Genomic DNA, 22,346 nt, shown 5'->3' with positions numbered 1-22,346 from the left:
GTAGCCCATATTCAAGCATATCTACTCATAGTGTAGAAAAATCCCCGAGTTCAAGCCAATATTATATTCTGAAAATATTTACATAAAACTGCATCCTTTTTAAAAATTCAAAAGCAGACATTGTCAATTTCGGCTGTTATGGTTAATTTTTTTTTCAGAGCAAATCTTCTCTAATATAACTTTCTTTGCGCTAACAAGCATACATAAAAGTTATGCACAATTTTTTGTGCAAAACTGCAAACGAACGAGAATTTTATCACGAAAAATATGAGTATTAGAATAACTCCATTACGTTTTTGAATTTGCACCTACCGATTTACATTAGAAGATTGGTTGTACAATTGTTTCATGAAATCCATTACACAAGGGTGCTAATTCACAAAACTATTGGGGGGGGGGCTAGGGTATTGTAAACTTTTTTATGATGATCCAAAAGAAGGTTTTTCTCAAAATATAGGAGGAGGTATTTTTGTCCTTTTTTCTAGCAAACCCATATTCCAAAACCAAGTACCATATTATTCGGCGGAAACTATGGGAAACGGTTTTATTTTTGGAGTCCCTCAATGAGGCAAAACTCCTAAAGAATGTCGGAAACCCATTAGAGACAAAAAAGAAGATCATATGTGAGGAATAACAACCAAAACAGTTCCGCACTAACCATCACAATCATCGTTTTATGGGTGGAATATCCAAACTGAGTCAGGGTTCAGGGCGCAACGGCCCAATACCCTTATGCTACAATCATTTCCTGAACTCCTTTAAATATTTGAATAAAATATTACAAACTTATAATCTGATATTAATAGCGTATCAAATCCAATTATTCAGATCTTCACAGCACGTAAATCAATTTGAATATGGTGTCAGGGACGTTCATCAAAACTAAAATTTCGGTCAACGAAATGTTTTAGACAAATCATTTCAAATAAAAAAGGATAAAATAACTGGTAAAAATTATCGATAATCTCGCCAATGTTCTTATTTCTACCTCTATTTACTTTCTAGAACCCAGGTGAACTCAGTCCCTAGAACCCAGGTGATTAATGTAGAATTCTACAGGCAGGGGTGTTAGATTACAGCCAAGTCTAATGGAAAGTAAAAAAGCTAGTAGCCTAGTTTACGGAGGGACTTACACATGGAGGAGGGCCTTCACCCTCTCCAAAGAAATTATACATTTTCCTGAATTTCTAGGTACTTCGGATTCAAACTGTCACAAAATATTTTTTTTTATCATTAGAACCAACACCGCCCCCCTCCCAACCAAAAAAATATTGTGTATTTGCAGTAATGGCGCCAAAATATGAAACAGAAAGTACCTTCATTGTCCAGTGGTAAAAACATCATTAAAAGTAGGATGGCTCTCTCTTCGCGGTTATACTGTGCCAATATTCGTAGGAGCCATAACCATCTCTCAGAAGGCGTTGAGGCTGCTTCTACAAAAAGTTTTAAATAATGATAACGAATCTTGATTTCATTCAGCTGTTGATCATCAAGCACGGCATCCCCCACTCTTCGAAAATGGCCCCTGTATCCAACCCTCAACAGCTCTGTAAGCTTTTTCTTAATTTCGGCTTGGTTATCTATGACCATCAATACCTGAAATATTGAAATTTTGGGCTTAAATTAAATAAGTTTTAAATAAACCAACTTAAGATTAGTTTAAATTAACTTTTATTTAAAGTAGAAAACCAAATATATGAGGTAGTAACAGACAAAACTGCTTAGTAAACCTTATTTACGCTCTGAATTCGGTAAATTCTCTCTTTGGTATATATTAGTTTATTAAGCTTGAGGGGGGGGGGGTATGAACTAAATATAATACGTTAACTTTGAAATATATTAAAAAATTAAGACTACATCTTTTATTTAATTTTTTAAGAGGAAAATCTTACATAAATGTCATTATCCACTCACGATATAACAAGAGCTAAGAGCTCATATGGCACTTGTGACGAGGTCGGAAGAGCCAAGAGCTCATATGGCACTTGTGACGAGGTCGGAAGAGCCAAGAGCTCATATGGCACTTGTGACGAGGCAAGAAGAGCTAAGAGCCAAGAGCTCATATGGTATGAGCTCTAGCAAAACTCTAAGAATCAATAGATTGCTTTAAAAGGAAAATCAGAGGCTTAATGCCGGTCGGGATTTAAAATAAGAGCTCTGAGTCACAAGGTCCTTCTCGATATCGAAATTCATTAAGATCCGTTCACCCACTCGTAAGTTAAAAATACCTCAAATTTTCTAATTTTTCCTCTCCCTTCAGCCCCCCAGATGGTCGAATCGAGGAAAACGATTTTATCAAGTCAATTTGTAGAGCTTCCTGACACGCCTACCAATTTTCATCGTCCTAGCACGTCGAGAAGCACCAAACTCACCAAAGCGCTAAACCCCACCACTTAACTCCCCCAAAGAGAGCGGATCCAGTCCGGTTACGTCAATCACGTATCTACGACATTTATAAGCGTTTTCCAAGATTTCCGGTTTCCCCCTCTAGCTCCCCCCAATGTCAACAGATCTGGTCGGGACTTGAAATAAGAACTCTGAGACATGAGTTCCTTCTAAATATCAAATTTCATTAAGAACCGGTGACCCATTCTTAAGCTAAAAATACCTCAATTTTTCAAATTTTTCCAAATTAACATCCCTCAGCTTACCCAAAGAGAACGGATCCGTACAAATTATGTCAATCTCGCATCTATAGCTTGTGCTTATTCTTCGCATCAAGTTTCATCCCGATCTCTCCACTCTAAGCATTTTCAAAGATTTCCGGTTTCCAAGATTTCTGTTTCCCCCCTCCAACCCTCTATGTCCCCAGAACCGATTCGAATTGAAAATGGAGCATCTGAGACATAAGATTCTTCTATATATCAAGTTTCATTAAGATCCGATCACCCATTCGTAAGATACCTCGATTTTCACTTTTTCCAAGAATTCCGGTTTCCCCCTCCAACTCCCTTCAATGTCACCGAATCTGGTCGGGATTTAAAATGTGAGTTCTAAAGCACAATATCCTTCTAGATATCAAACTTCATTAAGATCTGATCACCCGTTCGTAAGTTACAAATACCATATTTTTCTAATTTTTCCAATTACTCCCCCCCCCCTAACTCTACCAAAGAGAGCGGATCCGGTCCGGTTATGTCAGTCACCTATCTTGGACTTGCGGTTATTCTTTCCACCAAGTTTCATCCTGATCTCTCCTTTTTAAGCGTTTTCGAGGATTTCCGCCCCCCACCCCTAATGACACTGAATCCGGTTGGAATTTAAAATAAGAGATCTGAGTTTCGAGGTCCTTCTAAATATGAAATTCCATTAAGATACGATCGCTCTTTCGTAAGTTAAAAATACCTCATTTTTCCAATTTTTTTAGAATTAACCCTCCCCCCAACTCCCCGAAAGAGATCAGATTCGTTTCGGTTATGTCAATCCCGTATCTAGGACTTGTGCTTATTTTTCCCACCAAGTTTCATCCCGATCCCTCCACTCTAAGCGTGGATTTTCCAAGATTTTAGGTTCCCCCTCAATTCCCCCCAATGTCACCGGATCCAGTCAGAATTAAAAATAAAAGCTCTGAGACGAGATATCCTTCCAAACTTCAAATTTCATTAAGATCCCATCAAACGTTCGTAAGTTAAAACTACTTTATTTTTTTTATTTTTTCCGAATTAACCGGACCCCACTCCCCCAACCCTAGATGGTCAAATCGAGAAAAAGACTATTTCAAATTTAATCTGGTCCGGCCCCTAATACGCCTGCCAAATTTCATCGTCCTAGCTTACCTGGAAGTGCCTAAAGTAGCAAAACCGGGACAGGCCGACAGACAGACAGACCGACAGAATTTGCGATCGCTATATGTCTCTTGGTTAATACCACGTGCCATAAAAACTAGTATCCTCTGGGACCGAAAGCTATTATCATTCTCCTACGACATCTGATCCGGAATAAAAATACTATTAATTGTTACTCATGTTTCCGCTCCTACTTTGTAACTTCAAATTGCTGCAACTTTTTATTGCACAGAAATACAGATGTATCCTGTGATGAAAAAAAAACCTGGCAAGCTTATTCCCTAACTTTTCCCAATTCTTAAGCCAGATTAGAGTTCAGAACAAGGACAGGTGCAAAACAAGGGTGTCCGCAAAGACAAGGAACAGACCAAGCTTCTAATCTTGACTCTTTAGCAGCACTAAAATTTTAGAATATTTGGGAAACATTCAAGACACCACTTTTGTGGCAAGATTTACTGGCTTTATAGGGCTCCCACCAAGAGATGACTAGCGTGAATAAACATCATGGAAACAGGTACCACAGGTGTCCGCCTTGACAGACGAACATGTGCCACAGGTGTCCGCCTTGACAGACGAACATGTGCCACAGTTGTCCGCCTTTACAGCTGGACAGGTGCCACAGGTGTCCGCCTTGACAGCAGGACAGATGCCACAGGGCGTATATCAAACGATCTGAATATATAAGTCCAAATGCTTTTTTTTATACATCCACGAAGTCTACTCTGGCAAGTTTGAACTTCTTTATTCCACTCCTGCTTAAAAAGAATATTAGACAAGAATAATACAATTCTGTCAATTATTAGCATTGTACTTTCGCATCAAGTTATGGCAGCTGGTATTCACAAATGTTGTGTCTTCACAAGAGGCTATCACCCAACTGTGATGCAAATGAATACCAGCTTAAATTGTTGCTATTTAATAAGAAGTTTCCTTTCCCCAAACAATTTATTTGCACCTTGCATCAAAAATGATTACGTAAAAAAAAATATACTAATTCTGTTAAAAAAATAATAATGTGGATATAGTTTTTTTTTAAATAGAATCTATGAACTTACAACCCTACCAAGAAGATTGAAAAAACAAATATTTTTCAGCATTGGCTTATGCGACCCAAGATTCTACACTTTAATCTTGTGACATCCTGTACGCCACCATATGACACTTCATGAGACATACTAATAAGCTCAAATTTAGTAGTAGTTACAGACTGATGCGCAAGCCGTATTGTTATCCCACTTGTGGACAAAATCAAAATTATGCACGGTCAAAAATTACGAATTCCTTGCGTAATCAAGAAAATGGTTGGCCTAGATTGAACTTTAAGAGTGTCAAATTAACGTTAAGAAGAATAAGTCGCTTGAACTAAGAATAAATACAGGTAAAGAAGATAGTTTTCTCGATATTGGCTCAGAAGTACTTGAACTTATTAATAAAAAATCGAAAACATGTTAAGTGATGCTAGATAACTTCTTGGAAGTGATGTTGGGTAACAAGAAAACGGACCAGGTAGATAGTTTCATTTACCAAGGTAGTAGAATATAGTGGTGAAAATCTTCTAATAGTGCCTCTGAAAATAATAAGCACAAATATGGACCTCTTTTTACTTATTTCAGTTACCGTCAAGCCACTGGCCGTTTTGCCGAGTGTTTGGCCATGAGACCGGGTGTTTATGGATTGTACTGCCGCGATTGAATGAATCGAAGCCGGTAATGTCCCCCAAAATGATACCAGATGGGAGATGGGGGTCCAATCTCCCTGGAGGAAGGAGGCATTGACTGTTTGCAAGAAAAGATCCCGCGAAGAGAAACCTGAGATGAGAGAAAGAAGTTCCCTTATTGGTACTGGTTCTGAGGGTCAAGGCAGCTTGTCGTTGATGCTTGAGGGGTGGCACCTGGGTCTCATTTTTCTTTTGAGAGTCGGATACAACCTGGCCAAGTCGGTCTGAATCCGGTAGGTGGGGTCCTCTGGATGGGGAAAATAATGGTGGACATCTAGACACTACCAAGGAAGGCTCTTTTATAAAGAAAAAAAAATAGGTAAGCAAATCCCATCTGAGAATACCACGCCTGAAGGGGGCGATCATAGCATAGTGACATACTGTTTTTTCTTGGGGAAGAGGAGAAAATAGAGTTTGCGGCCTGAATCTCGACTGAGATTTCGCGTCATCCGTAATAGTAATAACATACGCAAATGTGCTAACATAATTTTGGCACATTTTTGCAAATTAGGAGATAAATGCGATTTTGGACATGATCGTGCTCCTAAAAATCTGCAGCAAAAAAGTATTCCTGATAATAGTGTTATCAAAAATTGGAAGTTTTCCAAACAAGGAAATTACAAATTTAGTCCTAAGAGCTCTTATTTTCATGGATCTTTTACTCATAGCCTCAAAAAACGAAATGAGGCTAGTCCAAGATTTTGTTCCCGTTTCTTATCTAACAACTACGACCAAAAAAGTGCTCGTTATTGCATCTATTTTTTACCTCACTGGCAATTGTACTAAAGCAAAGTGTAATTTTGACCATGTTCCTTTATGTAAGTTAGCACCAAGCGGGCGTTGTTTCGGGTGTGATAACCTGAATATCCATGTCCCCTCTTCCTTTTTGCATAAAAATAATAATCAAGCTGCAAACAAAAGCCAAGTTCACAAACTTGGGCAGTCCCAGCTATCACCGGTCAAAGATTCCACGCTGGAAAGTCCTTGTTTTAGACAGCATTACGGATCCCATTCCTCCCTTATTAAATACTCCTCATTACCTCCCTCCTTATCTGATACAAAGCATCATGCCCAAGGAATTCACCCTCCGAAACGCCCTTTCGACCCAGAAATGTACTCCATTCAAATCACCATCGCAGACTTTACTCAGCCCAAACTCTCCCACAATTCCCTCTTACTCATATTCCTCCCAGACATAGACCCCTTTGCATACCAAATCTGCTCCATGCACCCAAGATGTTGCTGACTGGATCAAGCCTCCTCCCATCCTTTACCAAAGTAAATCAGACCTCCCTCCTCCCAGATAGTTTTCACCTAACTTCCCTTTCCCAGCTCCTTCTAGCCTTCCCATCTTCCCCATTCATCTCTATCAAGAATCCTCCCAATTCGACTCCTTCTTACCCTGTCTCCACGAAACCCCACCATCAGCCCGTTCTTTTTATCCCTCGTACCTACCCTGTCAATGTGACCCAAGTTTGATACTTTTCGCATTTGATAATTGTCGTGCAACAAATCCTAATTGTTCTCACTTCCCGTCAACTGGAAATAGTTTGCACCTTCCTCGTCATACTTATATCCTTGCCCGATCCCTCTCCACATCCTCAAGGTAAATTCTTCTCTTACCCTACTTGTCCAAAGCATCATAATATTAAATTAAAACCCCATTCAGGGATCTCTCAAACTCATCGAGTCTCCCTGTTGCGTTTATCCAATCGGTTTTGTTTCCCTAAACTTTTAGTTACTAATGCGAGAAGTCTTAATTTTGAAAAGCTTATCGAACTTAAAGTCCTTTCAGAATCAAATTAAACTGATATTATAGCAAATACTAAAGTACAGTCCCACGACCCAGGGTCCCTGCACCTGACAAATTATTTAGAGTTTATCAAACTCCGGCCTTTGGACCACCCACTCGCGAAAAAAGGCGACGGTGTTTTGCTCTATACTAAGAGCAACATTTTACCCAAAGATTATTCGAGTCCCTAGTTCATCCTAGTATCATGAAATCATCTGGCTAAGTATTAGACCAAAAGTACTCCCTCGTTCATTTTATATTATTGCAATAGCTGTTTTCTATTACTCTCTAGATGAAAATATCAATACAAAACGTAAATTCGTCCAGCAGTTTGCAAACAAGCGCTGGCATTTTGTTATTTCCCAGCTGGCCTTTTTTTAGTTGGCGATGGCAACGAGCTTAAAATGGATTCTTTTTGCTCCTTAAAGTAAAGCAAAGTGTTAAAATACCAACGACAAGGGGAAATACTTATGTTATTTTAACAAATATGTATAATTTTTATAACCCTCCCTCAGCTTTGCTCCCATTGGGTGGGAGTTATCATTTTTCGACTTTTTTATTTCCCTCTTCAAATTTTAACCATTCTTTCTCAATAACTTATGGCGCTTATCACCCTCGTCAAATTCTGATTTTGAAGGAATGTGGCTGAATACTGAAGATTGTTCTGATATTTATAATTTGAAAAATCTTGACGAGAAAATGGCTATCTTCCACGAAAAGCTAATTGATACACATCAAATTTGTTCCTAAGAAAAAAGATTTAAAAGCTGCTCCAGTGATAAACCCTTTATTAACCCAACTATAAAAAACTCACTAAAAGCAAATTGAAGCTTTTCACAAATGGTAAAACGGATGAAGCCAATAAGCTAAGAAAATCAATTAAAAGAGAAATTCCTAAATAGGTTCGATCTTACTACAAAAATAAAGGCGAATAATTGTTTACTAATAGACCAAAAAATTGGTATTCCGAGGTTAAAAAGCTGTTTGGCAGGACGCTTGAGCAGCTTAGGTTCAATCTACCGAAGTACCCTGATGTTACTGCCAATAATCTAAATAAATTCCTCGCCCCCATTGTCCAGAGCATTCCAGCATTGTCTAACCCAGTGGTTCTCAACCTTTTTTTTACCCATGGACCCCTTTTCTCTTCTTTTTATCTTGGTGGACCCCTTCATAGCTATTGGACATAAGAACAATTTTCTATTCTTCATTAAAATAAATTTTAAGGTTTTAATTATCAAAGAAATAGTATACGATTAAGCTTTATTTTTAAATGAAAACTAATTTAATACAAATAAAATATTCTACTATAATATAATAATAATTATTGTTATTATTACTATTATTGTGATAATAACTACAATATTACATTGTTTCTTCCATGGGCAAGCAACTCAAAATCATGGAGAGTAGAGCTCCTCAGGTAGTTTAATTCACTCCAACCTTATTCTTGTAAACTGAATACAAAAAGGAGTTGAAATTAAGTGTGGGATTAAAAAAAAGAAGGAAAAGGCATGTTTATTCAATGAGATCCCTGTGGTTGATGCTTCACGACGAGTTTCTTTATATTTGGATCTATCGATGTTAATGATAGTCGAAGATCGCCCCTTTTCACAATGTCAAGTCTATTGCGAGCTTTTGATAACATTTGAGGAACACGACTAAATCCCGCTTCAACAAGATAAGATAGGAAAAGCAATAACGTAGAACTGCGCTTTATCCCAGAGCAAAGGGTACTTTGTAGCAACGTCGGTTGTTTTCCATATACTGTACTTTTCATCTTTGGATTTTGCACGCGTTATTTCATCACTTTGTAATTCGATGAGGGGCTCTTGCAAAGACAATTCTATTTCGGCAACATTAACTTCGAAAGAAATTGAAATCTAAATCGGTATATCCATCCCGAGTAGGTCGCTAAACCGAGTTTGCATATCTTCATGTATATTTTCCGAATATTCACCATATAATACAAGATTTTCATCTTGCAAATCGCTACTAACACAGGCCAAACAAGGAAACTGTTCAAATGCACGACGCCTGATATTATTCTTATACAGCTGTAGTTTTCTTAGAAAAGCAGCAATAGCACTTTTACTAGATATCAGATCTTTCCTTGGAGATGTTTATTAAGTGTATTAAGTTTTTCAAATATATCTGATAAGTAAAACACATCATTTTTATTTGCAAGCAGTTTCGCTCCAAGTTGTGTTTCAGCAAGAAAGGAAACAATAGAATCCCAAAGTGCAATGAAACGCTTAAGACAATTCCCCTTTGATAGCCATCTCACCTCTGTATGTAATACAAGCCACTCAAACTCTTCTCCATTTTGCTTACAGAATTCACGGAAAAGGCGGTCCTGGAGAGAATTTGATTTAATATGGTTTACTACTTTAATTACAACAGAAAGGGCATCATGCGGACGTGCACTCATTTTCTTTGTAACTAAGTGTTGACAGTGTATCACACAGTGAATACAATATACTTCTAGGACTGTTTTTTTTTTAATGTGCAATAAAACCTTTGTATCTGCCTGTCATAGATGGTGCACCATCAGTAGCACAAGCAATTATATTTTTAAGGGGGACATTGTTTTCCTTGAAATAAGTAGCAACTTCATTAAAAATTGTTTCGCCTTTTGTGTCTGTCGTAAGACTTCTAGCAAAAAGCATTTCCTCTTTGGGTCCTTCATTGTTAAACCAAACATATGCTAATAAAAGGGCCTCATTATCTCTTAAAGTTGATTCATCAAGTTGAAGGGCAATCTGTTTCACTTGCGAATGAGCTATCAATTGTTTTTCTACATCCTCTACCATTTCATCAATGCGTCGTGACACAGAAGAGTTGCTTAACGGGATGGAATTAGTAATTTCAACTGCATTTTGTTTCACAACTGATGAAATGATAGCAGAAACTGCAGGTAGAATTACTGTTTCACCAATATTATGGGGTTTTCCGGCCTTAACAATTATTTTGCTTATTTCATATAATGCCAGGAAACCATCATTTCCTAAGATATGTTGAAAGATTGTATTTGCTCTTGCCACTGACCAACGGGTAATAGATAAGTCGTTGCAGATCTATGGTTAGGTACCGGGCATTGGGAAGGAAATATCTGCTTAAAAATAAAGACTAAAGCTCACCGCCTACTTCATGAGAGAAGTTAAAAGATTTTCACCTTCGCTTGTTCTTGCCACTGACTGATGGGTGAATATATAAGTCAAAAGAAAGTACAAAAAAAATAATGAAAGAATTATTAATATATATTTTTCAGAATAATGTAAATTACAGTAGAAATTGAATTTTTAAAAATAAAGAGCGTTCTGAGTTGGTTTTTTTCATGGACCCCCAAAATATCATTGTGGACCCCCAATTTGTTGTGTTTTGCCTGTGGACCCCCAGGAATATTACATGGACCCCTAGGGGTCCATGTGGACCCCGGTTGAGAACCACTGGTCTAACTAATCAACAACAAGAGCCATTTCTCCTTCTTTTCCCTCTGTTTCCCCGTCTGAGATAGAAAGAAGAATTGGAAAACTAAGAAAAACAAGTGTTTGTCTTTTGGATATCCCATTCCCTCTTATTAGTGCCTTCAGTAACTTCCTTCCAAAGTCCTTGTGTCCTGTTTAACAAGATTATCGAGTCTGGGCGAATTTCAATAATTTGGAAACAGGGTTTCATAGCCCCTTTGAAAAAGAAAAACGGAAATCCCGGTTTTGAAGGCGTTCGTCCTATTACTCTTACTCCTATTTTCTCGAAACTTTATGAGGGATTCCATGCAGATTGGCTAAAGAGAAAAAATCCCGCCTCTTACTAACCTGAGGCGATTGGGCAACATAAAATCCAGTTCTACTCCCCACTGCATCGTTCTCTTATCCACCACATTGAGAAAATCCTTAAAAAGCCTAATTTCTGGCGAAATTTATTTTCTATTGACCTTCAGAAAGCATTTGATCTTGTTAACCACAATATTTTAGTTGAGAAACTTGTCAGTAAATTCAATATTGATCCCTTACTGGTGAAATTGGTTGCCTCCTTCTTAACAAATAGATCACAGGTTGTCAAATACCAGAATCATTATTCAAATCCTCTCCCTGTCGACAATGGCATACCCAAGTTACTCCCCTAGGTCCTCCTTTTTGTCGGTCATGATTAACAGCCTCGCAAAGGAATTTTCGGACCAATGAAAATTTTTTTATGACCTAACAGTTATTGAAACTTGCTTCAAAAATTCAATAAGCAGTCCTATGAGTATCCTCAATGAAATTGGAGATGAGGCCTCGGACTTGGACATGACAGTACACCCCTCTAATCCATGATAATGCCGATTGGTTTCCTCAAATTCTCGCCCTGTTTTCTTAATCCTACCCCTCCTGAAATTTCTGTGTCCTTCTTTAAATTACTTGACCTCACAATTTCTTCAAATCTAAACTGGGATATCCATGTTAAAGATATTATCCACAGAGCTAATGTGTCTATCACCCTCGGAGCTCCTAAATAAATTTAGCGTCCTCCCTTCCCATCCCAAGGGTTTACATGTTTTTTGTCTACCCGCATCTCGGATATACTTGTCCAGTTTGGTACCCTGGTATCTGTCACGAAGAATAGAAAAAAAAAAGAATAAATCCGAAAAAGATCCTTGCAAATAATTTTCGAAGTAGGCAAGGTGCCATACTCTCTGCTCCTAAGAAAAGATAGTTCGGAAACCCTTAAGTGCAAGAGGGTTTCGTTGTGCCTCCTTTTTGCAAAACTGCAAGAACAAATCCTCGACGGCAAGTATTTTCCCAAAAAGTCACTCCCCATCGGGATTACGGCCACCTCAAGCTGTTTCTGAGCCCATCCCTATTTCCTCCCCCATTTGCTGCGTTACTTCCAGATATGAAAAAACTTTTATCTCATTCATTATAGAAAATTAATAAAATATCCCACTAGTTTCTCCCTTTCTTTTTTTTTTTTTTATTGGATGATGGTGCTGCCCAGGTTTTTGCACTTATTTGCTTGTTCCCCCCTTTCTTTTTTTGTATCCCTTTTAATTTTCATATATATTTATATTTCGGTCTCTTTTTGTGTTTAATCACTTATTTTCCCCCGCCCCCCTTTACCAGTTTTTATTTTCTTAACTTTTTATTGACTTTATACAGTTAAATTACTGACACTTTTTTTAGTGTCCCTTTTAATTTTCACATATATTTATATCTCGTTTTTTGTGTATTTTTTCGCTTATTTTGTCCCTCCCTTTTTAATGTCCCTTTTGATTTTTTTTCCGACTTGCATTTTTTTTCAAGTTTAGCTTGACCAGTTTTATCTTTTTAACTTTCCAATTGACTTCTTAAAGTTAAATTGTTGGCTCGCAAATGTTTTTGCATTTTAAACTGTTAGGACCACGTTTTTACGGATGGAAAATGACAAATTGGCACTGACTGAGCTTTACAGCCATCTGTCTGGGGCTAAACAAAAATTGGGCCATCCTAAAATGGAGAAGGAAGAGGTCATGAGGGAGGATTTAAAGGAAAATGGAGCTTCATGGGATAGGGTAAAGAGTGTGGAAACATTGAAAAGATTGAGGTTAGAGAGAAGCGTACACCGCTGTGTTGGCACCAGGCAGCTTTTCAGATTTTTTTTCGGTTTTTGAAGGTTTTTTTTCAGGTTTTTCAGGTTTCAGATGGGCATAGATTTTTCAGGTTTTTTTTTTTAATTGGCGCCCCTGGGTGTGTATTCCGTCGGTGGTCTAACTTTCGAACAATTAAATATAATTAGCTACAGTTAAGTGGTAACATAAAACAAGACACAAAATTTCAAAATCAGACTATGAAACTGCACAACAAGATATTTCCTAATAAAGGATTACAATTTTGGACCCAACATGAAAAATTAACATCCTTAAGCTCATTGTCAGCGATTTATTTCATCTTTATATTAAAAGACAGGAAACTATTCTTATCCAAGTCAACAGTGGATGAAGCTGCTGTTTCTTTGTATCCCACTAGGATTTTATCAAAATTGTACAGTCACGAACATTTCAACGTTTTCATAGCCGATATAACTTTTCTTAGAAGATTCCCAACCCAAGAAAATAACACGATAGTACTAGAACTTCAATTTTAAACTAGCAAACCAAAGGACGTTTATCTTCCCATTGACCTAAATTTTGTGGCAAATAAGCAGCTAAAATTTCCGCTCTGCTGCCGTTAAAGGCGGACTGTTGCATAATATATCTGAAAATTCACAGTTACATAACCAAAGAAAGCATTGTCTCGAAACCACTTTTCTTTTGTCAAGCGATGAATATAAAATCCGAATTTACAAGAGTGAAGCGATAAAACTATGCTGACCTACATGTTTTATAGCTAAAATAAACTTAAAAAAAAGAACCAAAACTGTGTTGACTATTTTTTCAAGTTCACAACGACAGAAGTCAAATGAAGCAAAAATTGCTTGAAAAAAAGAAAGGTCTCAAAATGTATTATGTGGTAATCAGGTACACACTTAAGGTCTTCGGGTACGTTCGTCTCCACCTCGGAAATATCACCATTTCTATGGTTTTGCACAGTGCAACTTTATGTTTAAATTTAGTCAAATATAGTCAATAAATATATCTTCAAACATAACCGTTTAGTACTACTACTACTAACAACTCACCACAACCCCAAACCACCTGATGCACAGCTAGGTATGCTCCTCCTTTATCCTAATTTGTTCAAAGCATCCTTCTTTTCACCCTCCCTGGAAGTTCCCATTTTCCTTAAAACTTTTTTTACGACATCCTCCCACCCCAACCATGGACGAATCGCTTTCCGTTTGGACCTAGACGATTAGCCGAAAATAACAATCTTTGGCATTCTGTCATCCTTCATCCAAAATCCTTCCTATAGCCGTTTAGGTATAGTCAAATGGATGTCTTCGTCGAAAAGAATAAGATTTGCTGCAGTTCTACTTATTGAGGATGGCTAGAAATGTATTAGAAAATTACATACCCAAAAAATACCCAATGGCCATGTTTGTTTCAAAATGTTTTAATTTAAATATGAATTATTTTACAGGTTTCATTGTGATTTCTTTTGCATGGTCGAAGTTTTACCAAAGGTGGTATTCATTCTTCTAATTTATTCATTTAACAGAAATTTGTAAGAAATTTGACAATGTAGAAGATGGATGGAATAATTTTAGGAAAACAATTTGTGAAGTTGCTGATGGTGTCTTAGGGAAGAAAACTAGGAACGCAGCTATGAATATTAGTGGAGTATTATGTTTAATAGAGAGAAGGGACTTGTACAAGAATTATCTGAGTGATAGATCATATGAAAACAAGAGGAATGTATAGAAAGTGGAGAAAGCATTAAAATACGAACTAAGAAGGTGTGGAGTGGAGGCAAAGGTTAAAATTGCTGAGGATCTGGAAGATGGCATAATAGCAAAACATTGTACTAGCATGTTAATAAATTGCGAGGGAGTAGTCAATCCGAACTTGTCCCAGTTAAAGATAGGAACAGGGCCATAATTAGTGATAAGGAAAGAGTTAAAGAGAGATGGACAGAGCATTTTGAGAATGTGCTAAACCAAGATAAAGTCGCAGGGAGAATAAGGAGGAAAATGAAAAAGTTTGTAATACCTTGGATATGAAGTAAGACCTATTTTGTGAGGACGAATTAGCGAGTTCTAAAAGGATTAAAAGAATGAAGGCTCAAGATGTTGATACTCTGGTAAATGAATTTCGTAAATTTGGTGGCTCTGAGGTTAGAAATATGTTACTGAAGATTATGAAAAGATTTTTGAAAAGGGAGAAGTTCCTAGCGATTTTAGGAAAACCCTAATTAAAACACTGTATAAGAAAGGTGATAATAGTGAGTGTGGTAAATATCGTTGCACTAGTCTTGGTCTGTGTAGGTTACAAATTACTTAGTAACATGATACTGTTCAGACTGAGAGATGATGTAGACAAAATGATAAGAGAAGAACAGTGCGGTGTTAGAAAGGGTAGAGGATGTGTCGACCAAATTTTCACTCTTAGGTTAATAATTGAGATGTGCCTTAGTTATCAAATACCTTTGGTCCTCAATTTTATCAATTTTGAGCAAGCGTACGATTCTGTTTCATAGAAGAGCTTTAGCGAAGGTCTTATCCTTGTATGGTAAACCAGATAAATACATTAAAGTGATAAGTACTATGTGCGAGAATAACACTGCTGCTGTTAAAGTAGGAAATGAGGTTAGCAGCTGGTTTCGTATTAAGGAATTAAGCAGGATTGTGCTCTAAGCCCCTTTATATGGATAATTTTGATGGACTTTATCTTAAGGAGAACAGGAGAGGCAATGGGAGAAGACGGAATCAAATGGGGAAGAAAAATTTTCCTGGACTTAGATTATGCTGACGATTTAAGCATCCTAGATGAAAGTGTGAGCAAAATGAATACACTTTTAGAGGTTTTGCGAGTTCAGAATGCTAGAATAGTTCTAAAAATTAATGTTAAAAAGACGAAGTCGCTAAGGCTAGGAATAAGAGAAGATGAAAACGTTACATTGGGTCCAAAAAGATTGAGCATGTGGGCAGCTTCACTTACCTTGGTAGTATTATTTTTAAAGACCGTGGGAGAAGTGAAGATGTTAAAAGTAGAACAGCCAAGGCTCAGGGTGTTTTTTCACAGTAAAAAAAAGTTTAAAAGAATAGGAAGATAAGTCTGCATACCAAGATTAGAATACTGCAAGCTAAATTGATGACATTGGTCAAATGTAGCTCTGAAGCATGGCCACTCCCAAAAGAGGACGGAAATCTAATAGATGTTTTCCAGAAAAGATGTCTACGGATCGTTCTGAGTACCCGGCTGACTGAGCGTATTTCAAACAGTAGGCTGTACGAAAAATGCGGCTCTACCCCGCTTTCTAGGGTTATAATGAGAGAAAGGTTGAGATGGCTTGGGCACGTTCTACGAATGAAGGATGAAAGATTGCCAATGATTGTCCTTTTTGGTCAACCGTTAAGGGCTAAACGGAAAGCAGGTCGTCTGCAGTTGGGGTTGGAGAATGTCGTAAAGAAAGGTTTAAGGGAAATGGGAACCTCCTGGGAGGGTGTAAAGAGGAAGGCTTTGAAGAGATTGGGATGGAGGAGGAGCGTGCGGAGCTGTGTTGGCCTCAGGCAGCTTGGTGCTATGGTGAGTCGTTAGCAGCAGTACATTAAATATATTTTTATCTCTTATATAAAAATAATTTTAAAAACATTTAGGTAGACTTAGTGATTTTTATTTTAGTTAATTTTAAACTTTCGTAGTAATCACCGTTTGTAGCCAGAAAATTATGATTCTATCTCAGGGGCTGGGAGTCCATTAGAAAAAGAACAGACAGTGATTGCTCTCTCTGGCGTCCAGTGCCACTGCTTCGGCAGATATGAAGGATTTTTAGCAGATACTGTATAAAGATGTTATTCACACATTATTTGCTAATAGTTGATTATCCCACCCCCCTCCCAAGAAAATAATTACAATGACGTCCCCTTTTTTCTCATTCCGTCGATGGATTAATTGTCCTCAGAATTTGTACATATGATACTTATGCTAGGGAGGGTAGATTACAACTAATTTTTGTGCATCTGGTCGAGTCACATCCATCAATGCAGAAATGCAAATAGCAACATTGCAAACATGTCTGCAATAGTGCAAGACTAGCAATAGCACAAGATGGCTGCAATAGACTAGCAACACTCTAAGAATTTGTGCAACAGCACAAGGCTTGCCTTTACTAATTCAGTCGAGTCCATTCCAGCATTGTACGTCTGCAACGACCTATAACTAGCAACAGTACAAGAATGTCTGCGACAGTAAAAAACTAGTAAAAGCATAAGATGCCTGCAATTGACTAGCAACAGTAAAAGAGCAATCGGCTGAGGCCCATCCATCAATGAGCCTCTGCAACACTATAGAACTAGCAACATACAATATAACAGAATGTCTGCAATGATATAAGACTAACAATAACACAAGATGTCTGCAGCTTACTAGCAACAGTATAAGAACCTCTGTAGCAGTGTAAGACTAACCTTTGTACATTCAGCCGAGTCCCATCCAGCAATGAACGTCTGCAATAAGGTTCCGTAGTAGCAAAGCATTCCAACTTCTCGACAATTGATACTGGCACAGTTTGAGTGATCGATGAGTATATCAATTTCTTTCACTAAGGTCACCATCAAGCTGAGTCGACGTGATGTGGTCCAGAGACAGGAAGCTCTCTTCATCAGCAGACCCAGTGAGTAGAACTGAAATTTTTGACAGTCATTAAGATCAACCAGTCAGCCTGCAGGCCGACTGATCCCACTCAAGCTTCACGCCTCGAACCCGTTCGATAATTACAGTACAAATTTGCTCCGTAAATATGTATTAAGATATTTATATCTAAAATGCATAAATAGCCGTTGATGCTTATATAAAAGACATAATAGAAAAGCCTTTAAAAATCTAGAATTATGTAATAAAGAAACAGGTTATGAACTTACTGAAAACAAGATATCAGCGCCTTTTAAAAGGTTATCCTTTCAGCATGCTATTTTGCAAGGATGAAAGGTTTTTCAAACATACAATTTGCTTTTGAGGGCAAACTTTTCTGTGATAAAAATAAAAAATTATATACTGGAATTATATATTTAAGAAACAGATTATGAATTTACTAAAAACAAGGTATCAGCGCCTTTTAAAAGGTTTTCCTTTTAGCATTCAATGTTTTCTTGCGAGAATGAAAGGATTTCCAAGCATACAATTTGCTTTTGAGAGCAAGCTTATCTGTGATAAAAATAAAAAATTATATAATAGAATTAAGTATTTAAGAAACAGATTATGAATTTACAGAAAACAAGATATCAGCACCTTTTAAAAGATTTTCCTTTCAACATTTAATGTTTTCATGCGAGGATGAAAGGATTTTCAAGCATACAATTTGTTTTTGAGAGCAAGCTTTTCTGTGATAAAAATAAAAAATTATATAATAGAATTATCAAACAGTTCGTGGTAACGAACTGTAGTAAGGAGCGACCCGGCTCAATAGTAACCAAAACTTTAAAAAATTGAATTTCGGTACCAATAGCTACATCAAAAGAATCGCATTTTAATGCTCATTTTAAATATATAAGTTTCATCAAGTTTAGTCTTACCCATCAAAAGTTACGAGCCTGAGAAAATTTGCGTTATTTTAGAAAATAGGGGGAAACACCCCCTAAAAGTCATAGAATCTTAACGAAAATTACACCATCAGATTCAGCGTATCAGAGAACCCTAGTAGAAGTTTCAAGCTCCTATCTATAAAAATGTGGAATTTTATATTTTTTGCCAGAAGGCAGATTACGGATGCGTGTTTATTTGTTTGTTTGTTTTTGTTTTGTTTTTTCCCCAGGGGTGATCGTGTCGACCCAGTTGTCCTAGAATGTTGCGAGAGGGCTCATTCTAACGGAGTTCTAGTCAAGTTCTAGTGCCCTTTTTAAGTGATCAAAAAAATTGGAGGGCAACTAGGCCCCCTCCCACGCTAATTATTTTCCCAAAGTCAACGGATCAAAATTCTGAGACAGCCATTTTATTCAGCGTAGTCGAAAAACCTTATAACTATGTCTTTGGGGACGACTTACTCCCCCACAGTTCCCGTGGGAGGGGTTACAAGTTCAAAACTTTGACCAGTGCTTACATATAGTAATGGTTATTGGGAAGTGTACAGGCGTTTTCAGGAGGATTTTTTGGTTGGAGGCAGGGGTTGAGAAGAGGGGGATATGCTGGGGGAACTTTCCATCGAGGAATTTGTCATGGGGGAAGAAAATTCCCATTAAGGGAGCGCAGGATTTACTAGCATTACTTAAAAAAACAATGAAAAAATAAATATGAAAATTTTTTTTTCAGCTGGAAGTAAGCAGCAGCATTAAAACTTAAAACGAACAGAAATTATTACCCATATTAGGGGCTCACCTCCTCCCAATACCTCGCTCTTTACGCTAAAGTATTTTTAGTAATTTCAACTATTTATTCTGCGGCTTTTGTGATTCAGGGGTCATTTTTAATGAATTGGGACAAAATTTAAGCTTTAGTGTAAAGAGCGAGGTACTGACGAGGTGGCGAACCCCCTCATATATGTAATAAAAACATGAGAATACAAAAGTTCTTTACGTAAGCTAATTTATAAGTTACGTATATCTTTTACTTATAAAAAGATTCGTAAAAAATCAAAAGTTCTAGTTGCCTTTTTAATTAGCCGAAAATCGGAGGGCAACTAGGCTTCCTCCCCCGCTCTTTTTTTCTCAAAATCATTCGATCAAAATTATGAGAAAGCCATTTAGCTAAAAAAAAATAAATATACAAATTTCGTTTTAATTATTCCTCTGCGGAGAGCCAAAATCAAAACATGCATTGATTCAAAAACGTTCAGAAATTAAATAAAAAAAACAAGTTTTTTAAATGAAAGTAAGGAGCGACATTAAAACTTAAAACGAACAGAAATTACTCCGTATATGAAAGGGGCTTTTCCTTCTCAACGTCCCGCTCTTTACGCTAAAATTTTTTACTGTTTTAAAATGTAGAGTTAAGAGAAAGAGTCAAACTTTAGCGTAAAGAGCGGGGCGTTGAGAACGAAAAGCCCCTTTCATATACGGAGTAATTTCTGTTCGTTTTAAGTTTTAATGTCGCTCCTTACTTTCATTAAAAAACTTGTTTTTTTATTTAATACATTTAAGAAACAGATTACGAATTTACTGAACACAAGATATCAGCGCCTTTTAAAAGGTTTTCCTTTCAGTATTTAATGTTTTCCTGCGAGGATGAAAGGATTTTCAAGCATACAATTTGCTTTTGAGAGCAAGCTTTTCTGTGATAAAAATAACAAATTATATAATAGAAATATATATTTAAAAAACAGTTTATGAATTTACTGAAAACAAGATATCAGCGCCTTTTAAAAGGTTTTCCTTTCAACCTTTAATGTTTTCTTGCGAGGATGAAAGGATTTTCAAGCATACAATTTGCTTTTGAGAGCAAGCTTTTCTGTGATAAAAATAAAAAATTATATAATAGAATTATATATTTAAGAAACAGATTACGAATTTACTGAAAACAAGATATCAACGCCTTTTAAAAGGTTTTCCTTTCAGTATTTAATGTTTTCTTGCGAGGATGAAAGGATTTTCAAGCATACAATTTGCTTTTGAGAGCAAGCTTTTCTGTGATAAAAATAAAAAATTATATAATAGAATTATATATTTAAAGAACAGATTATGAATTTACTGAAAACAAGATATCAGCGCCTTTTAAAAGGTTTTCCTTTCAACATTTAATGTTTTCTTGCGAGGATGAAAGGATTTTCAAGCATACAATTTGCTTTTGAGAGCAAGCTTTTCTGTGATAAAAATAAAAAATTATATAATAGAATTATATATTTAAGAAACAGATTACGAATTTACTGAAAACAAGATATCAACGCCTTTTAAAAGGTTTTCCTTTCAGCATTTAATGTTTTCTTGCATGGATAAAAGGATTTTCAAGCATACAATTTGCTTTTGAGAGCAAGCTTTTCTGTGATAAAAATAAAAATTATATAAGAGAATTATATATTTAAAAAACAGATTATGAATTTACTGAAAACAAGATATCAGCGCCTTTTAAAAGGTTTTCCTTTCAGCATTTATTGTTTTCTTGCAAGGATAAAAGGATTTTCAAGCATACAATTTGCTTTTGAGAGCAAACTTTTCTGTGATAAAAATAAGGCCTTATTCAATAAAGAAGAAGTAGTTTTTTTCACGTTTAGGGGCACTAGAGCGTCAAAATTTTTCAGAAATTTCACTTGAACCCTCCACTTTCATGTGTTTGAATCCATAACATAAATGTTAATGTCTGAAATTCACAAATGATAGTTCAAACTTAAAAATAAGCTAAAAAAGAAAAGGTTTTCAAAATATTATGTGCAATTACACATTTAAGAAATAAATTTTGAAAATAATTAAAATACATATTATGTCTGAACAATGTCGTTTTCAGCCTTAGAGGTTTTCCTAAGAGAATACAGGATTGTTACATCCAGATTTATTTTTAATTTGGTTTTGAAGTTGGAAACGAAATTTCCCAGGGATACAAAAAGAAAAATTATATTCATAATAAATACATATTATGTTAAATATTAATTATATTATATATAAATTTGAATAAAATTTATATTATAGTAAATATTTATATTGAAATTACATTAAATATATTAGATAAAGTACCAAAGACATCAAAATATAAACATTTTCCATGCCTGAATAGTTTTTCTTTCAACTTTTAAGCATCTGTAGTTTTGGCAAAAAAAAAAGCAAAAAACGGTTTTGAATATTTCACAGTAAAATATATCATCCTTAGTACCTTAGTACGTATGATTCTGTTTCATGTTTTCTAAATTATGTTTTTTCTTTATTTTGTTTGCTTTAGATATGTCTTACTCACTGACCTTAGGTTTATACTTGATTTTACTCTTTTTTTCGTTTTCTGTTCTTTTGTTTGTGTTGCTTTTAGGCTTATGCCACAATCTCACATCGTTGTCATCTTAGTAGTAGTTATAGTTGTAGCGGTTGTAAAAGTAATAGCAGTTGTAGTAGCAGTAGTGATAGCAGTACCATTTGCAGTAGAGCTAGTAGAAGTAGCATACGCATAGTGCATTTTGGCTAATGGAAGTGCTATGAAAGTTTCAACTTAATATCTTTGACCATTCCTAGGATATTGCTGATATGCCATTTTGACAAGCTGCATGAACAGAGTGTGTTTTGATTTAGTTCAACATCCCCAAAAACATTTCCTGAAAGTTTCAGGAAATGCCCTTCCTACCCTTAGCAGTAGTAGTCGTAGCAATAGTGGTGATAGTAGCAAAGAAGCAGTAGCAGTAGCAATATGCACACTGCCTTTTGGTTAGTCCAATATCCTTCTCAACATACCCTAAAAGTTTCAATTTAAAGCTCTAAGCCGGCCCTAAGGTAATATTAATATGGCCCTTCGAAAACCTACACAGATATATTTTACTTTGATTTAGTTATAACTCCCCTTAAACATTCCCTAAAACTTCTAGCCTCATTAGTT

At 36.3% G+C, this 22,346-nt stretch overlaps 1 protein-coding gene across 3 annotated transcripts in view; it reads right to left on the bottom strand.

The window, feature by feature from the left end:
- LOC136024752 (uncharacterized) overlaps positions 1–22,346 on the bottom strand; it is a 93,300-nt gene that overhangs the window by 26,909 nt on the left and 44,045 nt on the right. For all 3 annotated transcript variants that reach the window (XM_065700200.1, XM_065700197.1, XM_065700199.1), the window contains 2 exons: positions 17,315–17,530; positions 1,317–1,596 (listed from right to left, as the gene is read on the bottom strand). In XM_065700200.1, coding sequence (XP_065556272.1) covers positions 1,317–1,596; positions 17,315–17,530 — 496 coding nt within the window. The remainder of the gene's footprint in view (positions 1–1,316; positions 1,597–17,314; positions 17,531–22,346) is intronic.

This window comes from Artemia franciscana, chromosome 3 (genome assembly GCF_032884065.1).
Source record: "Artemia franciscana chromosome 3, ASM3288406v1, whole genome shotgun sequence".
Classification (NCBI taxonomy): Eukaryota; Metazoa; Arthropoda; class Branchiopoda; order Anostraca; family Artemiidae; genus Artemia; species Artemia franciscana.
The sequence above is the reverse complement of the archived record's forward strand: the minus strand, read 5'-3'. Positions and strand labels throughout refer to the sequence as shown.